Source organism: Eleutherodactylus coqui, chromosome 3 (assembly GCF_035609145.1).
Source record: "Eleutherodactylus coqui strain aEleCoq1 chromosome 3, aEleCoq1.hap1, whole genome shotgun sequence".
NCBI classification, from domain to species: domain Eukaryota; kingdom Metazoa; phylum Chordata; class Amphibia; order Anura; family Eleutherodactylidae; genus Eleutherodactylus; species Eleutherodactylus coqui.
This window is the reverse complement of record NC_089839.1, coordinates 142,223,995-142,239,786: the sequence shown is the minus strand read 5'-3', so window position 1 is coordinate 142,239,786 and position 15,792 is coordinate 142,223,995. Positions and strand designations below refer to the sequence as shown.

At 41.2% G+C, this 15,792-nt stretch overlaps 1 protein-coding gene across 1 annotated transcript in view; it reads right to left on the bottom strand.

Moving 5' to 3' along the window:
- The window catches only part of SERHL2 (serine hydrolase like 2), a 39,021-nt gene continuing 23,229 nt past the window's right edge, over positions 1–15,792 (bottom strand). Inside the window, exons 8-13 of the mRNA XM_066596209.1 lie at positions 15,304–15,404; positions 10,783–10,862; positions 6,544–6,578; positions 5,435–5,511; positions 2,578–2,671; positions 1–674 (exon numbers count right to left, since the gene is read on the bottom strand). Of these exons, the coding sequence (XP_066452306.1) occupies positions 555–674; positions 2,578–2,671; positions 5,435–5,511; positions 6,544–6,578; positions 10,783–10,862; positions 15,304–15,404 (507 nt within the window). The 3' untranslated portion in view covers positions 1–554. The remainder of the gene's footprint in view (positions 675–2,577; positions 2,672–5,434; positions 5,512–6,543; positions 6,579–10,782; positions 10,863–15,303; positions 15,405–15,792) is intronic.

Here is a 15,792-nt window from a genome sequence, read left to right as displayed (position 1 = left end):
TATATATATATATATTACATACACACAGAGCTTTATGTATTTAAAAGATGGCTGGACCGTTGTACAGAACAAGCACTTTTTACCTCCTATCAATGACTAACAAATTGTAAGTTCTTGTGAACAGACTTCACTACTATTGTTCAAGGTATTTACTAGTTTAATACTGTATGTAGGGTTCTGTCTGTACATGTGCCCTCTGATCTGTGAAGCACTGCAGAATATGTTGGCGCTATATAGAGGTTATTATCCAATGGGTGGCCCTACCGACAGATTTGTTGGTATGTACCCAGACAGCTGTCAATCATTGCATAGGCCTACCCACTTGACGTCAAAATACCGAATGAACAGAGGTTCAATGAATAAATTACAGGTCCTACTGAATCTTCCTACAAAACATTATATCTGCTCTACAACAAATCTACATATGACACATGTTCCTTTAAGCAACACAACAGTTTTTAAACGTCTTATGAAGATTTATTTAAAGATGGAATCTGTTTGTAGATGATCCATTTCAGCAGTAATGGAAAAGTTTCTCCGTCAAGAGTCAAATATTAAAGTTGTGAGTGAATATAAGGCTGTTCATGCAGATGATTGGCAATGATTTGGGCAATCTTTTCTGGTTCATTCAAATGTACAAAATGATTTCCATCAACAATGGTGGACTGAAAGCGCTGAAAGATAAATACAAAAAATAAGATGTAACTACAACTAAAATCTATATCAAAAGGCAACCTGTCAGCATTTTAAGACAGCAAACCAAGCCCAGCGCTAGAATAATCACTTGCCCCCGCTTAGAAAGCTATACCTGTGTAATCGCTGTTTGCATGCAAATTAGGAAGAGCCGTCCGGTTGGCGTGCTGAATAATCTCTCTTCTCAGCAAGCTTTGCGGTAAGCCAGCCCCTACATTCTAAGGCTGCACTGCAAACTCTCGTGACCCTCTGATGGTTTGGCTTTCTAAACAGACATGGGACAATAGGTTTTCTAAGTGGGGGCAAGTGATTATTCTAGTGCTGGGTTGGTTTACAGTCTTAAAAAGTTCTGACAGATTCCCTTTAAGGTTTCTTTCCCAGTTACAACAAAATAGGGTCAAGTAATTAGACAGTGACTAGGATGATCCCAATTAAGAAAACGTGAAACTGAATGATTTACTCCAAAAGGGAAACCAAATAATTTTCTTACCTGCATGCTTTGCCAGCAAGAGGGTCGGATATATTGAGGTGGCCCCTGTACCCACATCTGCCTCCAATTTCAAACTGATTTTTTTCTATGAGAATTATCACAAATTGTAGCATGCCCAGCAGATGCCTTATATAAGGAACTGTGCTCCTTTAGAAGCATTGCTTGAGTGGCATAGCTGCGTACACATGGCACCTGTCTTATGTACAACCTCCATGCACGTAGCTCTGAGGTATACACAAGGCATAAATGGTAAAACTCAATGACCAATAAAGTACCACAAGATTCTGCATCAGACCCAGTTCTTTTTATTAAACCCATAAAAGGCACAGACAATTTTTATTTTTCATCTTGACTTCCAAAAGCAATTCACAGAACCATATGAGGGCTTGTTTTATTGCAGGGCAAGTTGTCTTTTTTTATCATATTTCTTTTTATTGAAAAGTTTTCCCAAACATAGCAAAAATAACAGCACACAATATGCATATGTTTATATTGAACTATGATGTTAAGGTAATACATTTTAAAAGTTGAGTACATTAGATGATACATTAAAAGCCAAGTTGGATGAAATGAGGGACAAAAAAAAAAACACCTCGCTTTTTTGGGCTTACTTTTTATTACACAGTGAAAGCCATAAAAACGAAATACACTTTGTTCAGTATGATTAAGGTGATGCCAAACATGCTGTGTTGCCATATTCAGACACTCCTAAATATTCTACAGATGATGGAGTGTGCAATGGCAATTCTTATTGATATAAAAAAATTTAAAAAGTTGTATGTGCCCCAAAAGTATACTATTTTTTGAGGAGCAAAGGTTGCCGAAAATTAGGCAAACAAACGTCAGAGTGAGGTCCCCTTTCTCTGCCCCAGAACAGAGAGCTGCTCAGTAAGGGTGGCCCGTCCTGGTGGACCATTTCCCGTCTTGTGATAATATATTTTCTCTGCAGAAGCCACTACAGAAGAAATGTCAGCCTGCCTGCAGCTTCCAGAGGCTTCTGTGGGAGCTTCTATTGCTGCGATCATCTGGCAAAGCAAGGGGGACAGAGTTTAGCATTGCTAAAGTATCTCCCGCTTGGCCGAGGAATTTCAGGCTGCGGCGTATATACACGGCACCCGGCTGTGTGAATGGGCAAGAAATTCTGAGATTTAGCCGCAGCTTTCTCTTGTCCATGTGATTTTTAGCTTCGGTGCGGGTGGACGAAAATTGCAACACCCATGTGAATAGAGCCTCAAAGGCAGGAAGTTTCTATCTCCACTTTTAATAATTGTACTGCATGTTTAAACAAAAACAAAAAACAACAACAACAAAAACACACACATACCCCTCTTAATACACAGTATTATCAGCTGGAAGAATGTGGCAAGACCCCATAATGCCCAGTAAAGACTCACCTTGTTTAGGTGTTCTTTGTATCCACGTAGGAGGACCTGTGCCAAATCTGTGTAAACGCCTCTCATTAAATCCGCTGATATTCCTTCATTTGCTCTGTAAAGACATATAAACAGTGTAAAACAGCTGCCGTCTCTGTATTGTACTATGTCACAGCCAACATTGGCATTACGGATCATTTATATGACATTTGTTACCGAGAAATCAGTAAAGCCCAATGTCCATAGACGGATTTGATTTGCGGATTCCGCGCAAGGCACCCGCACGGGAGATCTGCAAATCAAGCCGCCCATGGAGATGCATGGGCGCCCGCAAATGGAATAAAACATGCAGATTTGCTTTGCGGACTTTTTTGTTCGGAAAACAAGACGCAGCATGCTCCATTTTTCTGCAGATCCCACATGGACAGCTTCCATTGGAATCAATGGACAGAAAAGTGGCAAATAAGATCTAATACTGATAAATGTAAGGTTCTGCACATGGACAGAGGAAATACATGTCACCATTACACACTTAATGGGAAGCGACTGGGGAACACTGACATGGAAAAGGACTTGGGGATTGTAGTTAACTGTAAACTTAGCTAGAGCAACTAGTGTCAGGCAGCTGCTGCCAAGGCAAATAGGATCGTGGGGGGCATCAAAAGAGGTCTAGAGGCACATGAGAGCATTATTCTTCCTCTTTACAAGTCACTAGTCAGACTACACATGGAATATTGTGTACAGTTTTTGAGCACTGATATGAAAGAAGGACATATCAGAACTTAAGTGGGTACAAAGGTGGGCAACTACAGTAATAAATGCAATAAGCGGACTACAATACACAGAGAGGTTATTAAATTTGGATTATTTAGTTTAGAAAAAAGACCTAATACCCAAGTATAAATATATCAGGGGACAATACAGAGATCTCTCCCATCATCTATTATACCCAGGATGCCCTCTGTGCCTAGAGGAAAGAAGGTTTCTCCACCAACATCAGTCCTTGAAAAATCAGTCCTTCGTAGTGCTTTCATAATGAGCCCAAGTACCTCCACAATTAGGTTCCATAGTTATCCTGCACTGTATGCAAATCAAATCGCATACCTTTAAACAGGAATTCCTGGCTATCAAGAGATAGACGGCATGCTTAGCTTGGAAGCTCATAAATCAGTGTGATTCTTTTTGGTCAGATGACTAATTTCTCCTCATCTAAATACAATGCAGTATAACTTTGGAATCGAATTTCAGAAATACATGACTATAGGAAAAGAGAGGGCATTCGAAGTGACTGATTTTTCATTCCGTCTAGGCCAGTGAAGTTAGGTCCCATTTACATGGGACAAATGTTGGGCAAGAAATGCCAGACACTCGTCCCTGTGTGTTCTTGCTCCCGTGCTGCTGCACAGGAGCGAGTATCGCTGTCTGTCTGACAGAGCAGCCAGAGGGGGGGGGGGGGGGGGGGGGGGCTGGTGGAGATTTCTCTCTTCGCTCTCCCCCGCCCCTCTCCATTCACTTAGCACAGCGGCTGTTTAGTACTGAACGACTGCCATTTACACTCATCGTTCAGGATTTTATGCAGCCTAAAAAATGAATGATGATCCTGAGCGATGATCATTCAATGTAAACAGCAGCCGTTTAGTACTGAATGACCGCTGTGTTAAGTGAATGGATAGGGACGGGGGAGAGCGGGGAGTGAAATCTCCTCCAGCTGCCCCGCTGTGAGCCAGCGATACTAGCTCAGCACGGGAGCGAGTACATGCGGGGACAAGTGTTGGGCATCATTTGCCCGACAGTTTTCCCGTGGAAATGGGGCTTTAGTATTGGGGAAGAGATGGTGGTGACTGCTTCTCTATAAAATAAGGTGGGGCAAAAGGAATATAAAGCAAGTCCTCCCTCGAGGGGGTTGCTGGCAGCTTTTGTGGGAATCTTTTCTGCTCTACTAGCTCTTGCCCATTTCAGGATAGCGAGAGACATGCATATATATGAACTCCCACTGGCTTTGCCAGTTTGTTAATGGAACACTCACAATGGTCTCGGGAATTATGTTAATACATGTATATTTTAGAGTAGCTATATTCAAGCATGCTTAAAAACTTTCAGATTGCTTTACAGAGTTAAGGCCCTTTTACACGCAATGATTACCGCGTAAACGGCCGAACGACTGACCAAATTGACAACTTTTTTTTACATAAAATTTAATGGCTTGAAATAATTCCTGTTTCCTTCCTTAGCTAAAGTAAATTTTAGTAGGTAGAAGAACTAGTTGTTTGCTCAGGTGGGTGTGTGTTTATGCAAGGGATTATTTGGCTGGCAGGATTCTATGGTCTTCTCCCAGCAGAGTAAATAATGTACTCATTGTGTTTGCCTTGCCTTACATCATTTATTCCCCTCAAGTCGTCAAGACGCTTAAAAAGACTGAACAATTTACATTCAAATGGAGCGAATTTTGAACTGCCTATACATAGTCATTATATGAATTACAACCTGCATTATTTAGCAGTTTTCCCCTTTTTTTAGTTGTCAGTTTTCCTTGAGAAGGATCATTAGAACTGGGAGAGATGGACCACTTAATAAAAAAGTTGCAGCCACATTTGTTGGTTTTCTGCTTGTCTCTGCAAGAGTTCCAATAACTTCTATAGGCAGCGGCTGTAACTCCAGTGTATGACTTCTCTGTATGGATTTTAGTTAGCGAATTCAAAGTGATTGGTGCCGGAGAGGAAAAGAAATGGATAGCCATTTTCTGTAGAAAGATATATTATAAAGTTTCTAGTCTTCGCGTGCACTGTTTAATTATGGAGAAAAACTTAAAGCTTATAAGCAAATTTGTTAATTCTTATCTGTACATGCATTATTGTGAACTGAGGAATGTGTTACTTACAGTATAATATGGACATCAGACTGAATGGACTTAATGATATGCACACACTGCTCCTGAGACAGAGGTACTGAATTGTTCTAGAGAATAAATATAAACAAAGCAAATGTAACTGAAGGGGAAATTTATGAAGACGGCAGTTTTAGATGCTGGACTTAACCCTTTCCAATCTAATTTGTATTCTGGTTTTCCTAGGAGGCTTACTCTTTTTCTGCTGTTATACAACAGCGCTATATGCTGGTTAAAGCCAGTACTGCATGAGGTGACACATTGGATAGGCTCAAACAGCAGAGAGGCTGGCAATATACAGTAAGAGAACTCCGACAGGTGTCTTGCAGCATCAGAGCTGTACAGCCTTAAATCATAATGTCTTTAGACGTCAGACAGTGGATTAGAAAGAGTTAATGCAAATCCCCACTGCAGATAAATACTCCTACACAAATATCCATGCCAGACATGAGGTGGAGTAGCTTTCTAGCATAAACTACACCTAAATCTATCGGTACAGACGGTCCCTCCCCAAAAGCAACAAACTTTTAAAAAATGTGGCATGGAAAGGCATAGATTCAAAAAGTAAATTTTTTGCACAAGAATTGCTAGCACCAATAAAAATGTCATTTTTTAAAGCCACTTTTCACTCTTAGTTTTCTACGGTTATGTGCTGGATCAAAATTGAATTCCTAATTATTATCACAAATCTCCTCTTGGCACAATGAGCCTTCTGATGTCTCTGCACAACTCTGTTGGTGGATTATAGAGTTTTTCTTACTTCTGGTGTGAATGTGCCAGGTTGCTAGTTTCCACTGCTCACTGTCAATCAGATCTGACAGCACCCATTGACAGTGAGCAGCTGGGGACCGCCCACTTGACACTCACAGCTATGGAAACTCATGCTTTCAGTTTTGCTTGTCACAAGCACAACAGAGAAATCCACTAATGACAGCCAGATGCTGGGAACCATTGTACATTTACAGACAGAGACTCATGTTAGATACCTGTAGAGGAGACTGAATTTTCTTTAATAATTGTGTAATATTTGTTGCAGGTAAATGTTAAGTAGTGCAAAGTGAAATCTAACTTCCTATATATTTAAACAAAAATCCTCGTCTTACCACCGTGATCCTTATGTCACGACTAAATACCACACCTAGAGAAAACAAGAAATGAGATTACTCTCCTGATTATCAGTAATGAATAAACCCTATAACAAAATTACCCTCTGCAAATAGTAGTTAGTGTCTCTTCAGTCATCTATACACAAGAACAGTATGTAATAAACGTCAATGACCTTCCACAGTTCAGTATGAACATACTCGTGACAGGGAGAGAAGATTGCATTGTCTGTATAGCTACTATATTACTAAGCAAGAATAATGCTGGAATTGCTAAACCCATTGAAGGACATGTGATTTCATTCAATTTTATTAAAAGAAAGAGCTCTGTTTATCCAAGGGAGTGAGGTTAGGAAGGTCAGAGGAAAGTGGCCATTCAGACAACTCCCCAAAACCCAATGTTTCACACTAGGTGCATTGGGGTTTAACTCCTTCACTGTCAGGAGGAGTTTCAAACCATTACCAAACACAAATAAACAAGGATTTATAAAACCGTAAAACAAAAAAAACAAAAGGTTTCTGAAAGCTGTCAACTGGCACTATATGAAAATGGCAGCCAGAATTTGCATAAAAAAAGCTCATGTGTAAATTTTTAATCTAATCATGTTATTTAAAAAAAATGTATAAAAATTCACGTTTATAGCTAAACGTCTGCTTCCAGCAGAGCCAAGACGATCAGGCACCTCCGAATAATAAAAGTAGAAGATGAGCCTAAACATTTGAGTCACAAAGTTGATAAATGTACCAATATTTGCAACTAGTCATCTTCCGATTCTTATTGTGGAAAAATCAAGACTCCCCACCCCAAATTTAAAACTCAATGGAGTCTGGTATCATATGAAAGCCCTTTTAAGATTTGGGGCTATCATATGATATAACATCTAAACTTAGCCCTTATATTCTGTCCGCTTAAACTGTTTAAATGCACACTAACTTTTCACACAACTTATGCTCATCTAACAGTCTGTGTGCATATCATAAATGTTGTAATGTACTTGCATTAAAAAAAAAAATGTTACCACTGAAAATCAAGATTGAAGTGCCTACCACTTGGGGTCTGCCTTCAAAACCTCTGCAATCCACTGCCTGTCATTAGGCATTGTGTTTCTCTACTAACAGGGACATGGAGATGTCCTGCTAGAATAGGCTCAAGGTTATTGTCACAGCCCGGCTTCCCTGCACTCAGACTGAGAAGGGCTCTGCTTGCTGTCAGATTTTCACAGATCTGTAGACAGATAAAAGAGCAGACACTGGGCTATCAACGGGTGGTCTAAAGGACTCTGTATGAATTTATGATATTACCATTTCTACTGATACTTTGCTGAATGTATGACTCCTCTGTTACCACAAGCAACAGACGGGCAAGCATTCAAATGCAGGGTTATGCAAGGCAACATGGAAAGTCCCAGCCAGTACAGTACTGGCAAAATGGCTGACTAAGAGCCCATTTACATGAAAAGATAATCATTCAAAAGATTTGAGCAATTGTTTTGCACAAACTGCTAATGGACGCTAATGTCCATTAGCAGCTTATCACCTTCATTTGTATGCAAACGAGCCTCTGTGACCTGTATGAAGAGAACAGCAGGTGGTTTGTTCACTGCAATCAGCTCCTTTGTTCCCCCACAGGGCTGCAAGCTGAATACAATGTAGTCAGTGCTCCCGTGGAGAATACAGCACCATGGACAGCAAACACAGCATGCAGTCTGGGATATCTCCTCTCCCACTAAACGAAGGATTTAATGCTCACCTAAAAACCATTGTTCAGCTGAAGAGTGAAAGGTGGGAGCATTTACACACAACGATTAAAGCTCAAACGATAACTTTTGAGCAATAGTCACTGCGTGTAAATGGGCCTAAAGGCCGCCCGCACACACCCTTCATTCTGATAATCAGTGGGGCTTCCACAGTTTGGTGTCATATCTGTCAGGGACTGGAGTCCGGGTACAGGAAGTCCCTGAAATCTGCCTGCAACCCCTGTCCCCACCTACTTGCCCCCCTGGGCTAGGCCCCAGGGCGACAGTCCCTAGGCTAACTAGGGAAGTGGGACAGGGAGTACAATACAAACAAATACTGGAACAAATAAACACAGAGACAGGTCAGGCAATCCGGGTCGGCAACTGGAGAGAACGCAGTACAAAAGAGATCAGGCGAAGGCAAAGTCAGACTCCAAGCAAGCAAGTCCAAAACAAAGCAGCAATCTGGAAACCGCGGGTGTAGTTGAAAGACCAAACATACACTGGCAGCACTGGACAGAAACTGAAAGGTTTAAATGCTGTCAGAACTCCCGCTCCAGCAGCTGATTGGGGCAGGGAGCCTGACAGCAACAGGAGCCAGTCATGGAGTGCTGTAAAACCCTCCCCCAGCACTAGCTGGGTGGGCAGAGACAGAGGAAGTAGCCTGGCTGTTATGGCAATGGGGACGCGTCACGGGGCGGCACCCGCCGTGTCCCTAGCAACCCGTAGCAGTACAGGACTATAGCGGCCAGGGGAGGTCACCAACACTGGGGCTCCCCTGCACCGCACCCCAGCCGCCCGGGTGATAGGTCCAGCGGTGCGGTCATGGAGGCCTCAGGAGCTGCCAGTCCTGACAATATCGCTTGATGAGATGGGAAAACCTGTAAAGGCATTAGGTTTTCTGAATCACATGGGGCTTTGTAAAATTCCTTACCAACCAGGCTCTCTTGGATTATTGCCATCAGGCTAAGCAAAATGAAAGCAGTGATGGACTATGGCATCTCTGACAGACAACAGCCCGCAATCTATTGAAAGTAATGATCTAATAATGATAGAATAATGTTAACAGGGATTACCCACCAATTTTCTTGACTTGGGCCCCCCACTCTAATGTCCTTGGGGCCTCTAGTGTTTAAACATTTGCCACCTATCTTGTGGATACCTGAGGTTTATGGTACCAGCAAAGTAGCCTCATTAATACTTCCGTGTTCTGCATTTACAAATCATGGATGTTTTTCTCTGTAATTTTTTTTTTTAATTATATGGCTATGGGAATGCTGTGGATTACTTTCCAAGGTGCCCTGTGACTGGAACAAGCCCTCCATAGGCAACTCATGCTATACTATAGAGGACATCCATTGTATTGATACTGGAGCTTCTTCAATCATCACTGTTACTCTCGAGAACTTTTGCTGGTCCACGCGTATCGGAACATAATAAGCATCTTGTAAATTAATGACTTTGAAGATTTGTGCAATGCATAATTTTTATATAGAAAAGTTACTTTACCAATTTTTTTTTTTGCATCAGATTACAATTGCAACCGGTAAAAATATACTCTGACCTCCCCAGTCTGCTGGAAACTATTATGTTGGGTGCCGTACTCGAATCCCCAGCAGCGGCTTCTCTTTATAGAACAGACTAAGGTTTTCGTTTCTCTAACTCCGATGAGCCAGGATCTCTGGTTTTCCCTTCCGAGGACATAAAACTACTAACACATTATTTGTAGTTTCCCTGTCATTTAGGGCAAATCCTCTAAGGCCATTTTCAGACAATCATATTGTAACATGTCCGTAATACGGACGTGTGACAGATTACAATATAAATCCATCTCATCAGTATTTGATCCATATTTAAGGTCATTGGTTTTATTTTCTACTGCACAAATACCGATGCATATTTGCCAATGGAAAATAATACAAATATGGGGGCAAAACCAAGCAAAATTGTACATGCTGCGGTTTTAAAAAACAGTCGTGAAAAATACGGCCATGTAAATAGATACATAGATTTGCATTAGCTCTGTATTACAGCATACAAAAGGTGGACCAAGTACAGAGTTAAAATATTCTCCTTTGAAAACGGCCTAAAACACTGTCACTATTGTCCAAGAGCGCCGTTGGCGGCTGCAGCTCAGTCCCGTTGGCTGCAGCAGCTCAGTTTTGTTTTTTTTACAGTCTTATAACACTATCACTACTGAGAGTTGATGCCAGAGGATTATTATCAGCTTTTGCCTTTACCACTAAGGGCTTGTAATTCTGAATGATGCTCTGCTTGTGGCATATTATCCTTTGACTGTACAGCATCAATGTGTTATTAATTTCCATAATCACTGTTATAGGTCTATACTGCCCCACAACTAGAGCACGAATGGTCTTGTGCAGCTGAACACATGAAGGAATACGAATCTGAGTTCCATCTGACTCGTTTTGTTGCCTTTTCTTTGTTCATTTTTCACACATATTTAATTTACTGTATTAACAAGAACAATGTAACTACTCACCACCAGAAACCGGTCTAGTCCCACGCTGCAGGAGGACTTTGGCAGTATCAGAGTTTAATGATGGATTGCTATCCAATAACCTAAATAAAAGTAAGAAACATCTGTACAACTTGTACCATTTGACTAAGTATATAAAACATAGTTCTAAATTAGTGGGGTTTTTTCTTTTATAATTTTTATTGGAATTTATAATAAACAGAAAATTTAAAAAAATTGACATATTTGTTGGGTTAGAATACAATTTTTGTACGGTGACATACATATTTTAAACATGTATGTGTTGTTGAATAGCAATGGGACTAATGTTCCTTCTTACAAAAGAAAAGAAAACAGTTGTCAGGTTAATGCAGTTCATCACGTGAGTGCTAGATATCATCTATGAACCAGAAACTTATTTGTACCACTTGAAGGCTTTTATCTTATGGCAAAAGGATCTGTTAGGGAAAGGAGCGGGGTCTAAGACATGGAGATATTTGGAAGGGATTACAACTCATTCCACTGATGTTATATTGCAGATCAAGTTCTTGTGGTCTGTGAAGCCTCTGCAAAACTTTCTACAATTTTCCCTTTTAATACAAAAAAAAGAAAAAGTTATATTTGCAATCAGATCTGAACATCCTTTATTAAATACATGTTGTCTGACCTGTCTGGAGGTAAAATAAAAAGCAATGAAACCAGCAATCTTCTGGGAGTATTATATTTATAAGGGTTTGTGTAGTTACCTTTTTCTCCCCTTTTAATCTCTTCCTCCCTTCCCGCCCCCCTTTCTTGATTCCCAGTCTATTAATGGACAGTAACAGCACTGTGAAATGAACAAACCTCCCACCAACATATCTTTTCCTCTTTTACAATATGATATTATGAATATTGAGGAGGCTTTTCCTGTGATTGTCAATGATTTACAACTGGTTTGTTGTCACTTTGAAAAAAGTTTAATAAAACAGTTTTAAAATAAGCAATGAAACATTTCTGGGGGGTGAAGATACACCTGCTGACTTTTAAAGGGGTTGTCCCAAGGCAAAACATCAAAATTTTAAATTAGCCCATTCCCCCTGTCACCTCCCTGGCATAAAATAGCATTTTAAAGCGGTTTTTAAACCGCTTGCTACTCACCGATGTGATGAAAGATGAACTTATAAAATTCTTCTCCCAAGATGGCCGCCGATCCTTTCCCAGGGATGCACTGCGGTTTTCTCCCATGGTGCACCGCGGGTCTTCTCCCATGGTTCACCATGGGCTCTGTGCGTTCCATTGCCAATTCCAGCCTTTTGATTGGCTGGAATCGGCACACGTGACGGGGCGGAGCTACGCGATGACGCGTAGAAGGGGGCGGAGCCAGAACGCCGCTCGTGCCCGGACCGTCCAGAAGGGAGAAGACCCTTCTGCGCAAGCGCATCTAAAAAAGCAAGAAGACCCCGAAATTAGACGGAGCCATGGAGACGGGGCAGGTAAGTGAATAACTTCTGTATGGCTCATATTTAATGCACGATGTATATTACAAAGTGCATTAATATGGCCATACAGAAGTGTATAACCCCACTTGCTTTCGTGAGACAACCCCTTTAAGGGCTTAGCAACCTCCTCTATGTTTCTATATAGAAATATGTAGGTTCCATAGCGGCAACCAATTAGCCGAAAAATGCCAGCGGTAAGAGTTCTGCCTGACAAAGGTGGCCCAGCCAATTGTTAGTTCCACTTCAATGTACCAGGATGATCTTGGGGTAACAGCAGCTCGGATATGAAATGGTAGGCCAACAAGCTCACAGAACAGGACCAATGAGTGCCAATGTAAATAGCACGTAAAACCATCTGCCTTTGTTGCAATGTACTATACTCTAGTAGCATCCCAAACAGCATAAGAGCTAAATTGATTCAGTTAAGTGGATTACTATTCATTAGCATAGTGGTATAAACATTAGCTCAGTGGAAAGTAATGGTTTTGTGCTAAGCGAAGGGCCTCTTAGGATATTTTGGATTAAAACGTTGCCTTAAATGTGACTGATCTCCAGATCTGCAGATCAGGCAAAATACTAAAAGGAGGAGATTGCATGGGTACAAAATACTGATGAGCAGCCACTAAGGACCTTTTACACAAGTCAATCTGTCGAGCGCAGATACCTGGTGAGTCGACCCAGCGATAAAAGTGTTCCTCTATCACAGGGGAGAGCATCCCTAGTGAATGGAGGTGGAGCAGCCGGGGATCGTTCTGGCCTGCCCGCCTGCCTCCATTCACAGGAAGCAAGGGGTCATTCATAACTGATGCTGCCTGTTTACATGGAATGATACGTCATTCAGTTTCTGCATGCAGAACTGAACGACAAATGAGAAGCAAATTAATTCTCGTTTGTCATTCAGTTGGTGCATTTACACTGAACGATAATCATTCAGATTCTCGCTGGATGCGGGAATCTGAACAGTTTATCGGCTGATGTAAAGAGGCCCTAACGTACCTGCCTTTCATTGGCAGGGGTGCGGTTTATTTATAAGGTGCAGGACAGCCAATCATATCCAAAATAATGGGTGTTATTAACCCCTTAATGACGCGGCCTATTTTGGCGTTGAGGACCAAGCGATTTTTGGTATTTTTCCATCTCCATTTTTCAAAAGCCATAACTTTTTTATTTTTCCGTCGACGCGGCCGTTTAAGGGCTTGTTTTTTGCGTGGCGAGCTGTAGTTTTTATCGATGCCACTTTTGGGTATATGGGCTATATCGTAAAACTTTTATTATTTTTTTATGATAACAGGGAGAGAAAACGCATCAATTCTGCCATAGATTTTTTTTTTACAGCATTAATCATGCAGCATAAATGACACACTACATTTTTTCTGCGGGTCGGTACGGTTACAACGATACCAAAATTCTGTTAGAATTTTTTTTAGGTTTTTACACTTTTTTGCAATAAAAACCCTTTTTTTGGAAATCTTTTTTTTTCTCTATAGCTGCATTCAAAGTCCTGTAACTTTTTTATTTTTCTATGTACGGAGCTCTATGAGGGCTTATTTTTTGCGAGACGAACTGTAGTTTTTGTTGGTTCCATTTTGGGGAATGTACGGCTTTTTTGATCACTTTTATTGCATTTTTTGGGAGGCAAAATGCTAAAAATTAGCATTTTCCCCTGTTTAGCATTTTTTGTTACGCTTTTTGCCGCACAAAATAAAAAGCGTGTTCACCTTTTTGTACACGTCGTTACGGACGCGTCAATACCCAATATGTGGGGGGTTTTAAGTTTTTTTTAACTTTTTTTATGCTATTAGAAAAAGCATAAAAAAGGTTTTTTTTTACATTTTTCTTTTTTTTACGTTTTTATTTTCTTTTTCTTTACACTATTTGAGCACTGTGCCTATGATCACTGTCATAAGGCATGGCAGAGCTACTGCCCTGCCATGCCTTATCGCTTATACAGCGATCATAGGCATAGGCAATACAGGACGCCAGTGTCTGGCGTCCTGTTGCCATGGTGACAGGCTGGGCTCTCGCGATGACATCGTGAGTGCCGGCCGGAGACACAGAGGGAGTGCGGTCCCTCTGTGAACTCTTTCCCTCTCGCGATCTACTTTGATCGCGGCAGGGAAGGGGTTAACAGCGGGGGACGCATCTCCGATGCCCCCCCGCTGTTGCAGCGGGACGCCGGCGGTGACTGACCGCCGGCTCCCGCTGCGGGATAGCGCGGGATCATATGTGATCTCGCGCTATCCCCAGGACGTACCGGTATGTCCTGTTGCGGGAAGTACCAGGCTCCCAGGACGTACCGGTACGTCCTGGGGCGGGAAGGGGTTAACTGGCTGTAGGCCTGCATGGTGCACTATGCGTATCTTTGTGATGGATACCCTATGCAAGCCAAGCCCTACCTAGGTGCAAGTATAATACTAAGCAGCCCCCCTCCAATATATGGTAGATGTGTAAAGGCCCTTTTACATACAATTATCACTCAAAGTTCACTCAAAAGCCATCTTTTGAGCGATAATTTTTGTGTGTAAAGGTGCGCCCATCGTGCATTTACTGATGCACTACTACTACTTGCACTTTTAGTCCATCCATGAGTTCACCTCAGCTTAATATCCATCGGGACTAATAAGAAGGACCGCATGCTCAGTTCTCCGCAGGCAGCACTGATAACATTCTTTCAGCAGTTGTCCTGCTGGAGAACAATAGCAATGCATTTAGAGAACAGACCACCCACTGTTCTCTAAATCTATGCAAATGAAGCTAGTTTGCTATAATGGGCTGATTAGCCCATTAGTAGCTAATGCAAAATGATCGCTCAAAACTGTCAGTTTCTGATGAATTTTGAGCGATCATCTGTGTGTGTAAATGGACCTTAAGTAGCTGTGCAATCTCCTTCTTACAATATTTTTCCTGTTCTGCATGCTGCCATGAATTGGCGTTTGCACCTGCCTTTGTGCCCTTTTACGTATCAGTAAATGTGTAAGTAGGCTGCCTTCTTTAATTTCTACATGCAGTAAAAACAACGGCATATTGGTGTTGAAGTTATAGCTTGAAGAGGATAGAAAATACTTACCTTTGCAAGGCACTTTCTGGGGTATAAACTTTTGCTCCATCTACACCTTCTAAGCGTGAGTAATGGATGACTGCCTTCTTAAGATGGCTCATTAGTAGGTCCTGTAAACAGAATTAACTTTTGGTGTCTTCTTTTCAAATAACTTGCTCAATAAATTTTTTTTTTTTTTTAGCAGGGGTAAGCCTATTTTAACATTTGTTACAGTTTTTGTTGTAAATTATAGTAAGTTTGAGGCTGTGGGTGGTCCACCTTGCACACTTTTTAGAAAAGTAGCAAGAGCGGCACAAAAGCCCAAAATGTCGTGAACTTTTGCACAAGTACAGTTTGTACAAAAATTTTAGATTTGTTTTCTTTTACTACAAAAATCTGGAGCACGAGACTTACTAAATTCCCCCATAGTATCGAATACTTTATTATCTGTCAATACATATTTGTAAGTATTCGGATAAAAATTTGAATTGATTAAATATAATGGACAATTAAATGCAA